The sequence below is a fragment of the Neomonachus schauinslandi genome, chromosome 12 (assembly GCF_002201575.2).
Source record: "Neomonachus schauinslandi chromosome 12, ASM220157v2, whole genome shotgun sequence".
NCBI classification, from domain to species: domain Eukaryota; kingdom Metazoa; phylum Chordata; class Mammalia; order Carnivora; family Phocidae; genus Neomonachus; species Neomonachus schauinslandi.
The window spans coordinates 71,141,952-71,161,951 of record NC_058414.1 but is presented as its reverse complement, the minus strand read 5'-3'; the positions used below and the strand labels follow the sequence as shown (position 1 = coordinate 71,161,951).

Genomic DNA, 20,000 nt, shown 5'->3' with positions numbered 1-20,000 from the left:
ATGATAAGGAATAACATAACATTTTGATAAGGATGAGCATATTCAAATGAAGAAATACGAAATTAGCTGTTAAAAATTAATGTCCCTATATTTTGTCTTTGTTTTAACAAATGCTGTTTTCTTAGAGAGGAAAACGTGAGCAACGTTACCTAACATTTGAAATGCCCTCTTTGCCTAGAACAGTTGAATCAGTTTTCATACCCAACAAAATGGTAGCTCACTACTGTTCTGGTATAACAGGAGTGCAAATTTTTATTTAAGGCCGTTTACAAATGCCAAAGTAATATAGGAAGCAGGTTTTCTTTTCATTGGTCAGAAATGGAAAAAAGTTGAAAAAAATCCTTGTGGAAGTCTTACTGTAATTCCGTTATAAAGTTATTATGGTGCCAAGTACTTGCGCCTTGTTGTTAAGGTGCTTTTACTCTATACCCCATAGTCTACCATTTGTAAACACATCTTTTTGATGTTTCTGCCAACATCCTGGCAACAAAGCAGTGCAATTTCAAATGAGCTAATTAACTTAATTGTTGATGAAGCATGAAACAGTTCATTCACCCTGTTAGCTGCTCCATGACAACATAAGAGTCTCAGCCTGTGAAGTTACTCATCTCCATAAACCTATCTGTAGCTCTCTGTTTAGATCTCTTGTATAGCAGAATTGTGCATGGAAAATGCTTCATAAAAGATGGATATTCTCATTTGCAAAGGAACCTCTTAAAATTAAAAAAAATATTTATCACTGTATGAAGAAATTAAGGGTACACCAAATTTTGATTTTAAGCTAGAGAAGCCATGTAATTTACCATACAAATACACAGCCATGCACATTGCCCTCTGATTCTGAGGGCAACAAGTAACAATGTAGATGAAATAGATGTATTTCTTAAAATTTTAGCCTCTTTTAACTTTCATGTCATCGCTCTTATTGTTAAATATATGTATGTTAAATATCATTATTTAAAGTAAGGAATAGCAAGCTTGTGATTAAAAAAAATAAACCCATAAAATATGTCTGTTTGAAATTATATATATTCTACGATTCCTCAAGTAATTTTACTTAAATTTTTTATTAAAAACTTGGAAATTTAAGTGAAGCCTGCACATGTCTCCTAATAATTAATGACACTATTACTGTGGGCTACTATTTTCCATTCATGCAAAAACCTCTATTGAATGATTTGTAAAATATTTTGATGAAGAGGTAAAGACGAGGTCACCTTCTCTTCCGAAGTCAGACCGAAGCCTGACTTCGGTCATGCATTTGTTGTAACACACAGAAAGCGCAGTGTGCCTGATGACGGACTTTGACTTCCTCCTTTCAGCTTTGTCTTGTTTATTTACAACAATGCGCCTAACACTCCCACATAATCCACCCCCTTCCCTGAAAAAGGTAAGAAACCTACTTTAAAAACTGTCCAAAATCTTCACAAATGCTTTCACAGCCTGGCCATTTGCAAACTCCATGGCCGTACAGAGTGTGAGAAGCCCCAGTCTCCTCGTGCGACGAGCTGTAGCAAAAGAACACGGCGTCAGATTCATCTCAAAAAGCCATAATCGTTGCAGGCTGCTAGCACCTGTCAGGTTACGATCAGTGACAAACAGGTCAAAACAGGTCAATTCAGCTCAGAGCAGTCAGAAAAATTTAATCGTTCTATTGAATAGTTCAACTGCCAAGGCTAGATGATGTTCCAATTAGAGGAGAAATAGAGCCAAAGATGACTGTTAATAAAGGATGAAAAACTAAGAGGACTGTATAATATCATATGCTAATCTTGCCATATGACCTTAATGTAACATTTACCTCTAAATAAAAAATATATATTCATATGTGGTCAAGTGAAATAAACCTGTGTTTTTAAGAAGGTAATAGGACAGCCACCATAAGATTTTTGAAATGCACTTTTTTAAAGACGATATGGACCTTTAGGATCATTTAAATTGCTTAATATTTATGTGTGGACCATATATTATATTTCCACTAGTTACAGCTGATTAAAAAAATTCTACTTTGGAACAGTATTTATTAGCTATATCCTTCCATAATCACCAAAGACTTTTGATAAGTGAGTATTATGTCAGATAGAGAGATCCTAGAAAAATCAACCAACTTCTGCAATATATAATCATCAAATTAATCTCAATTAAAACAACAGCATGGAAGCATTCAGAAGCATACCATTTTATAATAATGAAAACTAACAAGAAAAATTTTTCATGATACTCAAATGAAGACCAGAAACACCACCAAATTCCAGCATCCTATTTTAAACTGTACTGTAATCAAATATACGTTTCTCTAAAAAAAAATTTGTTTAGGAGAAAGAATTTGTTGCCGCTAGGCAGGTACTCATATTACACAACAGAATACTATCAATCCACTCCACTCAAATATGTAGTCTTTACAGCTAAATGCCACAGGAGCCTAAGTCACTCTGTTAAGAAATCCTGAACTTATATTTCATCCCTTAAAAGGTTTTTTTCATGTTGAGCAATGTTTTAGCTTTATATTTTATGTAAATTGCTTTAAAGGAACCTGATTAGATGGCTTTATGCTTAAATGAATGGAAGTAAATGGACAAAAGTACATGGGTGCTCCTTTTGCAAGGGCAGTTTTTATACAACTAAAGTAAAACAGTAAGTTGAAAATCATCTAACATAATTCAATGTTGGTAACTGAAAGCAAGTAATTTTTCTTTATGAATTTTGAGTCAAATTTATTCAGTTACCACCGTAAGTTTATGTTTATATATTTATAAATTCCATCATGCTACACTAACAAAAAAGGCAAACCAGATATTCCATCTTCTGGTTTATTACATCTGTGTTTATATCCTTACGTATATTGATTCTCCGATATCTATGGACGTGTTCTTAAACACATATTAAGCACATGTTTTAAAGCATATGCTAAGGGGGGATGTGGATGCAGCTTTAATTATTCAAAAGGGGTTCTTAAGTTTAAAAATGGTAAAATATTCTCATTTCAGCAATCTGGTTCATCACAACATATTAGCCATAAAAATAATGTTGACACAATAATTCCACATGTACTTATTAAAAAATAACTTTCTTCAGGCAAATTCCCCACCAAATCCATCAAACTGCAAGCATTTGAACTGTTTTCTGTAATGAAAATAATATATAAGATAAATAATCTAAAGGTTTCTATTTAATTTGTCCTATACACTGTCCCTGTTAAGTACAAATCATAATCTTCAGTTTTATGAATGGTGGAAGTAAAAGTTGGTGACAGATAAATATAGAATAAATCTCATGAGATTTACCTGTCCCGCCTTGCACTTAGGACTGAAGACTGTCCATTCACTATGGAATGATGGGTTATTGGTGGTGATGCTTTGGAAGTGGTGGAGGAGGTAGTCGAGGAGGAATTGTTAGTAGTGAGGTCTAGCCCTCCATGTTTAATGCCATTGTCTTCCATACTGTGAACTCCAGTCACTTCTTTCCATAACTGCTGAATCTCAGCAGGACTTAAGCCAGCTATAAAACGAAAGAAAGCCCCATTAATAAAACAAGGTAAAGTTCATTTAACAAGCTTAGTGTTATTACTGGATTAATGCCAACAACAAAAGTGATGTTACCAGCATAATTAATATACAATAATAAATCACTTTACACCATCAGCACCATAGCCTTTCCCGTGAATAATCAGTTATTTGCTCAAGACTACCAATTTGGGAATGGTAGGGAATGATCCTATTGGAAATAATATCAAGGATTAATGGAAAAACCCAGCAAGTTCTATTTGAAAATTAAACTTTTTCAACTTTTAACAGCAGCTTTTACTTATTGCTAGTATTAAGTTTTTATCAGTGAGGAACTGAAAGAGAAATAGAATTGGAAATGAGATATATCAAAAGAAATGAAAAGAAAAAGAGGGGGGAGGAGGATAAACAAAAATGTCAGGAAAAAGACGTCAGGGAAAAACAGTAAACATTCAACTTAGAAGGAAAATACATTTGACAATTAACTTTGACAAAGTTTTAGTTTGCTCTTTCTCAGACAGGCAAACAAAATAATTGAGTTTCACTTGGAGGTGCTAAATAAGCCAATATGATTACCTACATGGACCAAGTAAGCAGATAATACAGAAACCTCATTTTATGACCGATAGAATAAATGAACTACTCATTTTAAACAACACCCTGGTTCAGATCATGCAAATTTATCAGATTTATGAAGAAAGAAAACAGAAAATCAAGACAAAATGCTTTAGCTTTTAACTATAATTTTGAAATAAGGAATTGAGAGATTATTGTTTACAGTATTTGACTTATAAAATAGTACTTATATGTGCCAAGTACTATGACTTCGTGTATTCTTTCTATACCTTATGCTTCTTAATACTCACTAAATCCAATGGCGTCGATAACTATATTTTAACTAGTTCATGGATAAGGAAACAAAGTGAGAGAGAGAGGTTCAAAAATGTATCCAAGGTCACAAAGCTTCTGTGTGGTAGAGCTTTGATTTAAATCCAGGCAGTTTGATTTGAATGCCTTTGCTCTGAAAATATTATATTAAAAATATGAAAACTACTGAATCAAAGATATACAGGGGGAAATGCAGTTGTAATTATGATTGCTATCTCTTATTCAGCATCTGCTATAGTCTGGTGCTTTACATTCAAAATCTCAATTAACCTCACCTGATGCTAGGAATCATTACAATTTACAGATGAGGGCATGACATGGAGGTTTAGAAAGATGAAAGATGTTACCAAATCACTACGCTCATAACTAGTGGACAGAACTCAAACCCAATGCACGGTGGCTCCACAGTCTAGGTGCTTTATTATTACGTTCATCTACAATGTCTACCACGAGGGTGGGAGTCCTTGTCAAACTACGCCCACCCCCCTACCCCAGATGCTCTGAGTGATGCGGATCCATCCAGAGGTGTGTGGGAGAGGAGCAGGACAGAACAGGCAGGGGAGACTAGGGGATGATAACAGAACATGATGGCGAGGAGAGTGAGCCCTCTCGCCCCTACCCCTACAAGTAGAAAAATCATCAATCCGGACATCGGGGTAAGTAGCCCAAAGTGACAGAAGAATTCCCACTGCTCCAAACATAACTTCTGGTCAAATTATTCATCACTGTGGTAACCTTAAATTGCTATGCCTATCACAATTCCTTACAGATAGTTTTCCTGAAAGCTATCATTTTGGTGATTCTGGCTCCTGAAGATTTTAAAACAGCCTAAGATTGAAGAAAAGGCAGGCTAACTCAGGTTTCCAGTTATTAAAAGCTATTTTTCCTGTATAAAAGAGAATGGCTTAATAAAGGAAGGTATTTCTCGGTTACATAGGAAATAATTTCTATATAAAGATCATTAACTGGGGTGCCTCAGTGGTTCAGTCGTTAAGCGTCTGCCTTCAGCTCAGGTCATGATCCCAGGGTCCTGGGATCGAGCCCCGCATCGGGCTCCCTGCTCCGCGGGAAGCCTGCTTCTCCCTCTCCCTCTCCCACTCCCCCTGCTTGTGTTCCCTCACTCGCGGTGTTTCTCTCTGTCAAATAAATAAAATCTTTTTTTAAAAGAAAGATCATTAATTATTGCTTTAGCTCTAGCTTTAACCTAGGATTCTGAAACTTTTCTGACTGTAACTTTTTGATTCCCCGTCTGTATGAGTTAGGTGTCCTCCCAGCAAGGCTCCCCTAGCAAATCCTCTTTCCTGACCGCATCCACCCGTCTTCTGCACGGGAGCTCTCACCATCTGACTCGGCCTCTCTCCCCCACCATCAGCTCTTGCCCAGACCATGGCTCTCCTTTCCTGCCTTCCTGCTTTCCCCTTGCCCTGCTACCATTTAACACTCTTCAGATATCAGCCCAAATTTATCGCTTTAAATGTAAAGTAGGCCGTTGCGCTTTCCAGGGAAAGCCTCCAATGGCTTTCTAGAACACTTTGGAAAAAAAACACAACAAGAAAAAAGGGGAACAAACAACAACAACAAAACCCCTACTGCGGCCTGTGAGGTGCTAGCGTTTATTGCCTGGGTCTTGCCTGCCTCTCTGACCTCGTCTATTGCTCACTTTCTACATCTTGCTCTGTTATCCTAGCTTTCTTCTGCATCTTACATGCATCGAATGTTTGCTCTGACTCTCCCACAGCACAGGTGACTCTGTCGCAGATCTTCCCATGGTCTCCTCACTCCCTTCACCCCGAGGATTCAAGGGTCACCTCCTCCGAGAGGTGTCTGACCACCCTAGCAACCACTGCCCTCCCGCACGCCTTGCCTTCTAGCATGCTCTGTCACCTCACCCTGCTTTATTTGTCTTTAAATCATTCACCAGTCCCTGAAACTATATTATTCGTTTGTTTGTTTTACCTGTTATCATCAGTCTCCCTCTACTATAATGTAATCTTAAACTGATAAGAGTAGGGATTTCTTACTTGACCCATCTATCCCCAGTGCTGAGAGCAGTGCCTGGTATGTGTTCAATAAGTAATAGCTGATTTAATTGATTATCACAGATTCACACAGTTCTCGAAGGCATTTGGGTTTTCACAGGGAAGTTCTGTGGCTCTTGAAGGGCATAGTATTCATGAGCACTGCCATCCCGTAAGGCCAAAGTCTAAAGGATTATAAACGGTACTAGCTGATTCTGATAAAGTTTTATATCTTGGCTGAAGACTCTTAGATGTTTTTAGAGACTGTATCAGTTAAAGATGTTATTAATAATTTAGTTTTTGAATTTTATCAATTTAGTTAACCTAAGTATCCACTTACCTTTTAAAAGCAGACTTCTCTTACACTATTCATTTGTGTTGAAAATTAGTAGTATCAGCATGATATCACAATGATATGGCAACAAATACTAAGCACATAAACATTTGATGAATAAGCCACCTGTTCATGATCCAAATAAGGACCCTTAATTAACCGAAGAAAGAAATGGTTTTTAAAGATTATAGATAAGAGGGGCCCCTGGGTGGCTCAGTTGTTAAGTGTCTGCCTTTGGCTCAGGTCATGATCTCAGTCCTGCATGGGGCTCCCTGCTAGGTGGGAAGCCTGCTTCTCCCTCTCTCACTCCCCCTGCTTGTGTTCCTGCTCTCACTGTGTCTCTCTCTGTCAAATACATAAATAAAATCTTAAAAAAAAAAAAAAGATTATAGATAAGGGGCAGAGAATAGATGATGTCCAAAAAAGATTCTCTAAAGTGTCTGCATATAAGACTCACTTGCGGACATTTTAAAACTTCTGATGCCCTGACCATAGCCCAAACCAATGAGATCACAATTTCTGGAGGTAGGACACAGGTATCCGTCTGCTTCTGAAGCTCTACACATGATTCCAATGTGTAGATAATTTGGGAGGAAAACTGTTAAAAGCAAAAGCAAACTATCACATTGATTACAAAACAGTATTCACATCTACAATTCGCTTAGCTCTTTTCTATGGATACAAAACAATGAGTATGAAACAATGAACCAGTCAGTTTTGTAGAATTTTGAAAATTTTGTGAGTTTTGAAGTTCTGTTGATTTGCAAGAATTAACTGATTTTTCAGGCAGTACTAGAACACATTCAGTATGGCCTAAACTGTGTTTTATGCAACAGTACTCTTCTAAACACTCCTAATCAAAGAGATCGAAGAGGTCTGCAGTCCCTATCTTGGAGACTCAAGACTAATGTTAACATGTACATCAGTTCCAAGATATCTAGGAACAACAACAAAAATACCAGAAAACTTGAGTCTCTTGTTTAACTCAGCGTTTTACAAAGCCGTTTGAGGATAAAAAGAAAAACAACAAGAACAAGCTCTTTTTACAATTACACTAATTTATTTCAGTTTTAAATACTGGGTGTAGGCTTAGGATTAATTAAGTGATCTCCAGCCCCATCCCTTGAACTGCAGGCTGCCTATTTATAAACTTGATTTTTTTCCCCCCAAATTAACTTACTGCAAAACTAAACTTCTGTTTATTCAGCTTCTCTGACCCCCAACTCAGTCTTCGTCTCTGTTTTATTAGAAACTTACCCAGCGCTTCTGAATACCAATCTTTTCCAAGCTTTGGAGCTAATCTAAGACCCCAGGCCGCTATTATTATCCCCATTTTTGAGATGAGGACACTGAGGAACAGAAAAGTTGAGTAACTAGCTCTAGAGCTAATGTGTGGCAGGGCTTCTCACATTTTTAGGTCATTGCTCACATAACCTCTTTCTAGGACTCCGTCCCTGGCCACCCTGTCTACAAGTTCAACCCCACCCATTTCCTGTGGTTTCTTTCTTTTGTCCTATCCTGACTTTTAAAGTTTTTTTTTTTTTTTCCCTTAGCACTTACCGCTATGTATGTTACTTAATTTACAACGTAAGTTTTGTGGCGGCAGGGATTTTTGTTCGTCTTCTTGACTGCTTTGTCCCCAGTGCCTGTAGGACTGCCCACGTGCATGAAAGCTCAACGAATACTGAGTTGTTCAAGTGCCCGGAACACTAGGGTGCTGGCAAGTTGGGAATCAGTGGACTAGACAGACCATCAGAGAATGATAGTCAACTTAAAATCTTAAGTAAGGATGATTCAGTTTTCTTAGTAACTTATTTCAGGGATAAATACAGACAATCCTAGTGCCAAAAAGTTCTGTGATTATGCAATTTTAAAATTAAAATTCCACGACGACAATAAATCAAGAAATGATAATGGGAGATGGCTTTGGGAGGATGACTTGGGCTTGCTCTCATTCACTGCCAGTACTACAAATAAGCATTAAAGGTTTGTTTTTCTGGAAGTTGAATGAATAAAAGGATGAATTCCTACTCAAATCACATGTAATACCACAGGTAAAGCAATTAAACAATAGTTCCTTAATCCTGGATTCAGAGTTTGTGGAGTAACTACTGGGTGACAAGGCGCTGTGCTAAGAATTAATTAAAATTTGATAATTCACATCTAGATTATACATCCTTGGGGCACACAAGGTTTAAAAATTTCAATGGCTTTACTTATTTGTAAAAATTACATTAGCAGCTTTTTCACACTCAAAAATGAGTCTCTCAATGTCCTTTCATTTTCTAGGTCTACTAATTAATTTTTAATATTAAATAAATAATTTTTATACATTATGATGTAAAGTAAGTCTACTGTGATTTTTAAAATTAGCTTATCTTATTTAATAGTACTCTGCTTATGTTCTAGGGTTACTTATAATTAAAAGTAACAAAAGCAAATTTTGGTAGAAATAGTATCTTTCATATATTTTATGAAAACAATTTGATATTTAATAATCTGAATTATTGAACTATTATCAGGTAATTTTCACTTTTCATCTTAAATTTTACATTAAAAAACACTAGTATATGCACATGGCCAAAATAACTGAATCGTAGAGAAGGTTATACACTGCAAAATTAAATTTCCCTACCCACCTTCACCTCTCTGCTTCCTTGTTCTCCTCTCCAGAGGCTATCCTTCAGAGATCTATGTGTTCATTTATAATTTGCCAAATCTAACATATTATTGACTTATATTTGACTGGGGGCCTACTTTAACTGGCTGGTGTAGTGCCCGTCTCTAAAATGTATGTTTAATGAGAGGTGCACCGAGTATATTTTGCCCAAATGCTGAGTTAGAAGGAGTAAAACAGCTATTTGGCTAAAACTGAGACCAAAGGCAAATATCTCCACTAAAGAAGGAACTTTTGGGATACTGGAATACATCTGATATATACAAAAATTCCTTCTATGATTTCACTATTAAAATTTTTATAGGCTGCATTTTGTAAGTTTGATTATTTTATTTAAAAAACCCATCATTTTCTCAGTTTTCCCCATCATGAAACTTTAATACGGCAAAGTTAACATTCTGCTTGGAGTCTTCCTTCAAGATATAAAGAAGTGACAAACAGAACTTTAAAAAGACTTATGGCTTAAATGGAGATAAATTCATTTTAATGTATGCATGCGAGTATACCAATTATGTGGCAATTAGAATTATGATATAATTTAATCTCCACCTATCTTATTTACATCTTCTCAAAAACTAACTCAACCCTCTTAATATTTCCCTATGTATTTAACATTTTGTAAGTTAGTCTTCCTGTTTTCTTTGTTTTTGTTTTTTGTTTTTTTAGAGAGGGAGGGTGGGGTGGGCAGAGTGAGAGGGAGAGAGAGAATCTTAAGCAGGTTCCACACCTAGCTTGGAGCCCCACATGGGACTCGATTTCACGACCCTGAGATCATGATCTGAGCTGAAATCAACAGTTGGTTGCTTAACTGACTGAGCCACCCAGGCTCGTAAGTTAGCTTTTTTTTTTTTTTTTAAGATTTTATTTATTTATTTGACAGAGAGAGACACAGTGAGAGAGGGAACACAAGCAGGGAGAGTGGGAGAGGGAGAAGCAAGCTTCCCGCTGAGTAGAGAGCCGGCACAGGGCTCGATTCCAGGACCCTGGGACCATGACCTGAGCCGAAGGCAGACGCCTAATGACTGAGCCACCCAGGCGCCCTGTAAGTTAGTTTTTATACATAAAATTAACAGCATTCATGGTTAACTTTGCAAAGTTTTATTACTGCAGTAATAAATGTACATTTAAACTTCAGCGCTTACTGATGGAGTTTTCGCATGTAAAACCCCAAAGGAGAGTTTCCCTCCAAGTCACAAACTGGAGATTGGTATTTAAAAGGGAATACTAAGATGCTAACAATAATTCTGCACGACATGTGTTGTTCGTATTGCTGGCACTGTTACCCTGATTAGATACAATGGCAATCTCTGCAAGCACATGACCACAGATTAGGCAAAAAATCAAGATGCAAGAAGTGATGTTGAAATAAGCATTTGGCTATTTAGATTTCCATAAGCAGAGAATGAGTCAAAGCTAAATAGCTGATTTTGGCCGAATACTCATCCTAAAGACAAACTTGAGCACATTCCTAACTCAGCATAAAGGACATTATTATATTTTATTTTAAAATATTTCATTTTATTTATTATTCAACAGTTCTCCCATTCCCAACTCATCTAGTTCTAGAAGGTGTTAGTTCAAACTAGTGCTGGCTAGATACCCTAGCATTCCCTGTTTGGTCTTTCAGACTGGTCACAAAAGCGTTACGTTTTAAATCAGTTTTATAAATTCAAAAACATGTAGAAAGTTGGAATGAAAGTTTTAACCACATATATTTTAGTTCCCATAGTCATAGGAAGCCTGTGACTATACGGTGTATTGGAATACAGTGACTTCTATCTCATGCCAAAACATATCAAAAGTTTGAAGTGTATGCACAATAATTTCCTATTACCTATAGACAGTGGTACTGGATCACGATAATGTGTCACGAAGTAATTACTAGCTGACATATAAACTGTACTATCCATGGAGTAAATAGTTTCATAATCAGTATTTTATTTGATATTGATTTACAAATCCATCCTTTCGTATTTGACTTCTGTATACCTACAGTCACTCCATATGTGCATTTAGAGATGGTAATTTCATTGCCTCTTTTACATTAAAATCCAATATTACAGTAATATTCATGATGACTTTAAATGCTTAATACTTAAAATAATTTACTTTAAAGGGTGGTACGATACATTACATCATTTTGCAATACAGAGAAAAATGTCTATAAATCTCCTACTCTTATCAAAATTATTATAATTTTGTTACTTCTGTCTCATTCTCATACACTTATTTTATATATGGTTGAAAGAAGTTGGAATTTTAAAAAGTAGCCTGAGGAGGCTTTGTTAAATCATGGGGATAAATACTTCAAATATGGCATATTTTTAAAGGCACAATGAGATCATCATGTATAAATCCTACTTGGTTCCATGGCTAATCAATCAACCAACCAAAAACTTGGTGCAAAGTGAACTGGGAAACTGGTAATAAAAATGTTTAAAATATTTAAAATATTTTTATCTGAAATAACCAGTGGCTAGAGCAGAAATAATTCCAGGCTTACATTATCTAACAATTACTTTTTTACTTTCTTCCATTCCAGCTTTGGGATTCCAGCACCACCCTACGAAATTATGTTCCTTTCCTATAGCTGCTTTATCTGACGCATTCTGCCTGTGTTTGGCTGGTGAGTCTCCATAGTGGCACTGTTCATACTATTTCATCTAAACCGTGAAAACACAATGATGACATTCATGTTTTTTGTTTAAAATATAAATATTCTGCTCAAACCCAGATGTGTTTTCAGATTTATTTCCTTTTCCTTGATGTTCTCTATCTTGTGTGTTTAATCTCTCATACATTTTACGGACAGTACAAATAGAAAAAAAGGAAAAAAAATGATAATTCTATTAAAAAAAAGCTCAGAAATAAGAAAAATTTTATTTGAAAACTATTAAAATGGTTATATCATAATAAATTTCCTTATTTGGCAAGGTATTTGTATGCTTGTTTTGGAAGAATATTGTACTTAAATTACATTTTGCTTCTGTGAACATCTGTTTTAAACTTTCTTGAAGTGTTTGTTTCAACGGTTTTACTCAAATAAAATCATGGTACCTCACGCTTCTTTCTACTGAGGAGATTCTTATATGATTAGATCCTAAATATAGATTTTTATATAAATTTTATTGAAAAAAACCAGTGAGATAAATTTATTGTTTCTGTTTTAGTGTAGTTTCTACCAAAGAAATCCATGTTTACATTGAATTAATTTATACACAGCTTTCTTTTCTTTAAACTTATTTCTTCATTTGTCCTCAAATTGTATTTATTTTTGCCGAGAACAATAGTTTATGAATAGAACATTCATGGGCCCGGTGACAACCATGATTTATTCCAATTCTCTCTGGAATGGTGCAGAAAAGTGGGTTTATTGCCTTGTTTTTCTTTCACTATGTAAACTTTATCTTCCTTGATTGCCTAGGAGTGATTCAGTCAGGTGAATTAGAGGATCTGAAGTCAAGGGAAGTAGGGGATTCTGGGAAAAATATGCCACAAAGACAGTAATTTGATAAATAAAGAGAAAAATATTTACTACAAAAATTTAAATTTCATGTGCCCTAAACAAAATTGTATGCATTTTAAAGACTGTCTTTTACTTTTATTTGCCTAATTTTATTTTTTCTATTTAATTGTTCTTGATTTTCTTTTCTTTTTTTTAAAGATTTATTTATTTGAGAGAGAGAGCATGAGGGGGCAGAGGGGCAGAGGGAGAGAATCTCAAGCAGATTCTACACCCAGCTCTGAGCCTGACGTGGGGCTTGATCGCACAATCCCGAGATCATGACTTGAGCCAGATTCATGAGTCTGAGTCGGACGTTTAACCGACAGAGCCACCTAGGTGCCCCTTGATTTTCTTCAGTATATCCTACTGAGTCAGAAAAATGAACAAAAAAATACAACTACAATGTGAATCCCTTTGTAACAAATATAATTAAAGTCCATTTGGATTAATGTTCATTCCAACAAAATCCAAATGCAAATTAGAATGTGCTTTTATGAAGTTTAATGATATTTTACTTTAACCTGTACTAAGAATTTTAGCACCCAAGGAGTCATTTTGTTTACCATTATCTTTTTTTAAACTAAGAATGCTTTCCATTTCCCCAAAGTTGAGTCAAATGATGAATATATACAATTGTATAATTTATAGTGTTGTATTATTGTACCATATTATTGTATTACCAAAGCCCATCCAAAGTTTTCTTATCAGAAAAACAAATAAGAATACAGTTGGCAGCTTTTTGAAGCTATAACTTTTACAATATATGCACAGGCAATTTTATTTTAGAGAAAATAAGATCAATCTGGTCCCATGACGTATGATGGGGTCCTATAAAGCATAACTTGGAATGGAATATGCTTTGTAGAAATACAGACACTTTCGTATATGTGAGAGTTTCAGTGTGAAGATTAGGAACCTCTTTTTTTTTTTTTATCAGTTCTCCACCAAAACTCCTTTCAGCTCACTTTTGTTAAATGGAGTGTTGTTAGCCTTCCCACTCATCTAATTCTCTGCAGGTCTTCAGTGTATATTCAACAGTGCTATATTCAATAGTGCTTAAATCGGGTTGCCCTTATAAATTATTTTCCGCCACAAGACTAATAAATACGCATTTAATATCTAACAAAACACTGGCAAGCAGTTTTTCTTGAGACTCAGGGATTTTACTCCGCACTGCTTTCTGGCAAGCAGTCTGGCAAGCAGTTTTACCACACACCTGAAAGCAGTGCGGAGGAAAATCCCTGAGTCTCAAGAAAATGGGCCATGCAACCGCGTTAACGACCGTGTTTTCATAATAAACCTGCAGGTCGTAAAAGCAAAATTTCTCAAGGCAGAAGGCAGACAGGCCATGAAATGAACGGTAGAAAGGGCAATAGGAGGAACGAAGCGTGCGCCAGTTTCTGCATGTACCTTGAGGCAGCGACTGGACAGGAAGTGCCGCCTGGCCGGGCGGGATGGAGATGAGTCCCTGACGCTGAAGGCTGAGCAGATGCTGCTGCTGCTGGAGTTGTTGCATCTGGAGGAGCTGCTGCTGGAAGACAAGCTGCTGGGCGGCCAACTGCTGCTGCTGCTGCTGCTGGTGCAGAAAACCCAGCCCGGTGAGCGGCGGGGAACACGCGGTCTGCGCAAACAGCTCTCGGACAAAGAAACGCCCGTGGCTTTCATTGCCCCCCGGTGAGTTTCGGCATGGTCATCCCGTGGCCACAGTTCCAAAGCAGAATGGGAGCAAGTTCGAGATTTTCAGCTGCCTTTCTTTCAAAGATTACACAGCAGCAGAGAACCAAGGAACTTGCATGAAAAGAGTGTGGAACGAGGTCTAGCCAAAGTCTGTTGCAAAGGTTCGGACTTTTTTTTTTTTAAACTTGGCTTAGTGCAGATGATAATAAGTTTATCTACACTAAAAAAAAAAAAATCACACTTTATAGAAACAGTCAAGTTCAACAGCACTCTTTTCTCTCTTTTTTTGTTTTGTTTTTTTCCAACTGAGTAAGTTTGGTCTGCAGAGAGGCCCATGAATACGGTCTCTAGCGATCTGTTAGTAAACTGGGTTGTAGCCTTCAGAGGAGGCCTGTTAGCTCTCTCTCTTCCTCTCCTCTCTTGTTGGAATATATTAGAGGCAGAATTATGTTCAGGGCAAGAAAAAGCGCCCTGATAATAAGGAAAAGTATAACTTCCAATTTTGTGAGGCATTACAAGATAAACCAGGGTTCTGGACCCGGGAGGGTATGAGAAGGCAGTCACACTTCAGAAAAAGACAAGCTGCTGGGGAAGACCTTTCCTTTTCAGTTTGGGGAAAAGAGAAACTTCTGATGCGCTCACTGGAAAACAGACTGCATAATGGAGCAAGTCATGTGGATTGCCCAAAGCCTCCGGAGAAATAAGGGAGCAATTTCTAGTCTGTAGTTGATGGCTGTCTGAAATTCTATTCACAAATCCAAACAGAAACAAAGCCTCAGGAGGTCAAAACTGTTTCCTGTACGTTTGCATAATGGGCAGCTTGAAGACAACGGCTCTGATACCTGCTGATCAATTTAACTACTTCAACATGTTTTGTTTGTATTATGTTTATATTTGATGCAGTTTGCTGACAAGTGCGAGCTAGGCCCGAGAAGCCAGCTTGTCAGTTTGATTTATGAGCATATCAAACTGTAACTTTCTGCTCGCCACTCCAAACCTACAGTAGCAGTTCATTAATCAGGGGCCCGTGACTTTGAAATCTGTGTTCTACCGGTTTCTCCCCAAGCCCACCACCACCTTCCCAGGCCCCCCACCACCCCCAACCCCGGGGGCGACATTTGCATGCACGTTCTCTGAGCTGCACCGCTGAGAAAAATAAGGTTCCCTCACCAACTTAGATTCTCGGTGAATACAAGATTATCAGTACTTTGTCCACCACAGAGCTCGCTCTTTGTACACTGTGATTCATTAGTGAACATTAGGCGACAGACAGCAGGATTGGATTGTAACTCTCAAGTCCCATGCTACAAAAAAGGAGAGCAGGAGAGTTCTACTGTCACTGTTAGTAAGCTGGGCAAAAATGCATCATAACGCATCTCTGGCGGCGAGAGCCTCGTGCTCGGGTGATGCTGTGCGGCGGCCCTGGCCTCGCGCGCCCCGCCGCGCCGCGCCCCATCCGTCCCCACCTGGCGCTGTGGCGCCCCCTACCGGGCGGCGCACTCCTACCTCTTTTGCCTGCTTGCCGACATGCGGCGGCGGCGGCGGCGGCTGCTGGGTCTGCGGCTGCTGTTGCTGCTGCTGCTGCTGCTGCTGCTGTTGCTGCTGCTGCTGCTGCTGCTGCTGCTGTTGCTGCTGCTGCTGCAAAAGCTGAAGATGTAACTGCTCTTGCTGTTTCTTGTAAAACTCTTGTAGTTGTTGCTGAATAAACCATTTTGACTTTAATAAATAAAGGCAAAAGTTGCATGTATTATAAATCTCCTAAACTCTTCTAGCGACTGGCCAATGGTAGAGCAGCCATTCAGATTCACCTCCCAAGAACAACCGAAAACAAAACAAAACCAAAAAAAACACAAAACAAAACAAAACAAAAAACAAAAACAAACCAAAAAAGGTCTGCAGGGCATGTACATCCCCCCCCCCCCCCCCGCCCCCAGAGGCTCCGAAATTGTCCCAATCCAGTATCCAAAACCTCCTCAATGGAAGGACATGGAGAACCTGTATTCTAAAGGGCCAGGGCCACCTGGCTACCTTAAGTGACTGCATCCGAAACCCCCGCAGGATCTGAGAAGAGGTTCTACTCTACCACTTGCAAGGACCAGAGAGACAGGCGGTCCGGGTCCCACCAGGGGGGATGTCCCACCCGCCAGAGGCACAGAAGGTCAGAGGCAGAAATCTAAGCGACTGGCCTGTGCTCATCTCCCAGCGACGACAGCAGAGGAATTAGAAGGACAAGAATCCAGGCAGAGCACGGTCCCCTCTCTCCGACAAGTGAGACCAATACCACGAAGTCCGCGTACACTCGAGGCACCTCATCAACCCACGTGAGGAACGTGGGTCGTGTTACTTAAAGAAGGTGACCTCCATGGGTGAGTGGCTTTGCTGCCTAACTTCGTTTTTATAATAAGGAGCTATTTCCTGTGCCTAAACACCGAACACAGCTCGGAAAGGAAGACGGCGGGTGGCACTTTCCCCACCATGACCAAACGGCCAGTTCAAAGTTCACACGCAGCACCGAAGCGGCGAGGAGGCTTAAAGGCCAGAGGTATCTGGACGTCCCCTTTGCCCTTTTTGTTGGCATGTCCACAAATCAAATGTAGTAAGCATACAGATACTTCAGTATTAGTTTATCCCGTGCTGAAGCTACGCCTACCCTCTCCACTCTCGTTCTGGACTTGATGAACGGGAGAAGCCTAAGGGATCTACATATTCTTACATAGTTCTGCACTTACAATGCTACATGTATGTTCTGGCATGCTGATCAGTGGTCCCTTGGAGCGCAGAATGACTGTCACACAGGTCCTGGCGCTGCCGACGTAGGCACACGCCTTCTGCGCCAGGCTAGAACACCAAAGCAGGTAACCCACATTACCTGCTGCAGCATGACAGCCTGCTGCTGCTGGAGAAGGGCTTGGAGCTGCTGAGGAGACAGCACTTGCTGCTGAAGAATCTGCTGCATTTGCTGAGGGGTGATCACCTGGGGCGTCATCATGGCCACCGACACGGGTACCTGGACAGAAAGAGACGGGGGCGGTCATGACCAAACGTCGGCTCGCCTACGTCACAGCTATAGGGCCTCTCTCACAAATTCTTCAGAAATGACGACGGCCAACTTGTACATGCTATTTGTCATATTACTTAACTATTTGGTAAGAATATTAGAGTACCACCGTACTTAGACACTGGCCTTCCAGAGGCATCAGATTTCATCGGACTCTACCTTTATGTCCCCTACCTCCTACATAGTATGCTAAGGTGGTGGAGCTTTGACTAAACAACTACATGTCAGTGTTCTCGATCATCGACCGCCTCACCAGGGTCACGGTGCTATCAATGTAAAGCCTTTTGAGGTGGTTTAAAGGTCTGATTAAAATAAACTATAAAGATTAACAATTAGAAACATATGCATATAAGTATCTGTTATCAAAGTTAGTAAAGAGAATGTATATAGAAAGTACTTACGCATAAAACATCATCACACTTCAAATTTTACAGATAGATATAAAATACAGAAGTACTAGAAAAATGCATATAGTAATACATATTACTTCATGAGTACATGTAGCAACTCACATAGGATATATATACAAATGCATATCCAGAAAATAGCCACCTAGACAGGTCCTCTCAAAGAAGGAATCATAAGTCAAGTATTCTTCTTTAAACATTTTCTTATTTCAGGCTAACTAGACTTATACCAGAGAGTCTGGAAATTGAAAGATTATTTCAAAGGTTATTCATTAAACTGAAAAAAAAAGTATTTTACTTAAAATTTTCTTTCTTTTCAAGGTTCTGAGAATTACAGAGTCAAAAGGAAAAGCAAATAAGGTGGGAGAGAAAGAAAGAGAGGAGAAAGGAGAGGCAAGAGAAATACAGGGTGAGAAAGAGCCAGGGGAAAAAAGTCCTAGAAAAGAGAATGGCAGGAGAGGTGAGCAGGAAAAACTTGTAGGCAGGAGAGCCTGAGGTAGAGGCTCGCCCGGCCCCAGCTGTGCTGGGTTGAAGGCACTGCTCATACAACCAGCATGTAATCAAACAACGTGTCAACTTGCCAAGTTTGCAACCTTTGAAAAAGCAATCACTTTCTTTCCTAGAAAAAACAATCCACTTTTACTGTAAATAAAAGCAAGTGTTTATATAAATACTGCTTCAGAACAAATCCATGGGACAACACTGTGTCTTGGAAAACAGAAAAAAGATTAGTAGACATGGTTCACTATTTTAAGAGTCATTTTCACACAGTTAAAAACTTTTCTGGCACTTCATGTTATGAAGAAAGGAGAGACTGATAATGAAAAAGAAGTGCGGAGAGAACAAAATAAAGGAAATCCAGGGTGGATAAATCTCCCCCGCCTCAAACAAACAAAACTTATAATTAATACTAAGAAATAACTTTGTCTTTTCTATCCCATGCTGATAATCTTAAAATATGGATTGATTAGATCTAGTTTTATAACACGAAGGAAAGAATCACATTATGACAGAAAAAAACCTCAGTGATTTTCACAAATATTTCTGGATTTTTTTTTTTTTAGAACATACTGACATACCTAGAGGTTACTGTATTTGAATTTATCATAATAAGAGGCATTCTGAAGTGCGTGCTGTAAAACTGACCCAATGCGTCGCCCAAGTGTTTAGTTGTTTAAAAATTGAGTGGTTAGTTTGACTTAATTGTTTGGGCCTTGATAAACAAATAGAATGGTTAGAATAAGCAGTTTTAAAATTAATCTGTCACAAAAATGCCTTTTCTTCCACCAATTATTTACCTCATACTATCTCCAAATAATAGGGAATCAAACCAAAATGAAGAGACAAGGTAAGGCAGAAATGTTAACCTTTAAAAAGGCTGCCAATCCAGATACACAGAAAGACAGCAGATACTACACATATATACATATATCTAGACAGATATTACATATATGTAGAGAGCCAAATACATACACAGAGATAAACATACACACAGAGATATATACCTTCTGTAAAGTCTATCATGTGATAAAAACTTGCCACACTTCTCTCATCTAAGCCCCTAATTACTTTTTAGCGTATGGAGAGCTTTCACTTAATCATCTTTATATCTTTATATCTACAAGTACTTGTTATACGTGAATCCTAACAAATGTACTTTTTAAGAAGTCTTATGAATGGACGCCTGTCATAATACACTGCAAGTTTACAGCTAGATTTCAGCTTATACAAATTATATGACTCTATAGCTTGTGGCAACTGTGACTGATTTGGTGTATAAGCAAATTTAAACAAGAATTGTACCTTTGCACTTTCCAGTCCATTAGCCCTTTTACTATGGTTAGGTTAGTTTTTCCTTTTAAGATGGTTTGTATTTCCCTTATAGTGAAAACTTTATGACATAAATAACCATCACATCCTCCTCCTCCTCAAA

The 20,000-nt window shown here is 38.2% G+C and overlaps 1 protein-coding gene across 13 annotated transcripts in view; it reads right to left on the bottom strand.

Annotated features, from left to right (window-relative positions):
- Positions 1 to 20,000, bottom strand: part of FOXP2 (forkhead box P2) — a 251,079-nt gene that overhangs the window by 45,077 nt on the left and 186,002 nt on the right. For 2 of the 13 annotated variants that reach the window (XM_044920086.1, XM_044920085.1), the window contains exons 4-9: positions 17,472 to 17,609; positions 16,236 to 16,300; positions 16,109 to 16,133; positions 14,336 to 14,492; positions 3,285 to 3,498; positions 1,404 to 1,508 (exon numbers count right to left, since the gene is read on the bottom strand). In XM_044920086.1, coding sequence (XP_044776021.1) covers positions 1,404 to 1,508; positions 3,285 to 3,498; positions 14,336 to 14,492; positions 16,109 to 16,133; positions 16,236 to 16,300; positions 17,472 to 17,609 — 704 coding nt within the window. Of the gene's footprint in view, positions 1 to 1,403; positions 1,509 to 3,284; positions 3,499 to 14,335; positions 14,559 to 16,090; positions 16,301 to 17,471; positions 17,610 to 20,000 lie in introns of all 13 variants that reach the window. The other 11 variants (XM_021699386.1, XM_021699388.1, XM_021699387.1 and 8 more) reach the window with 9 other exon arrangements.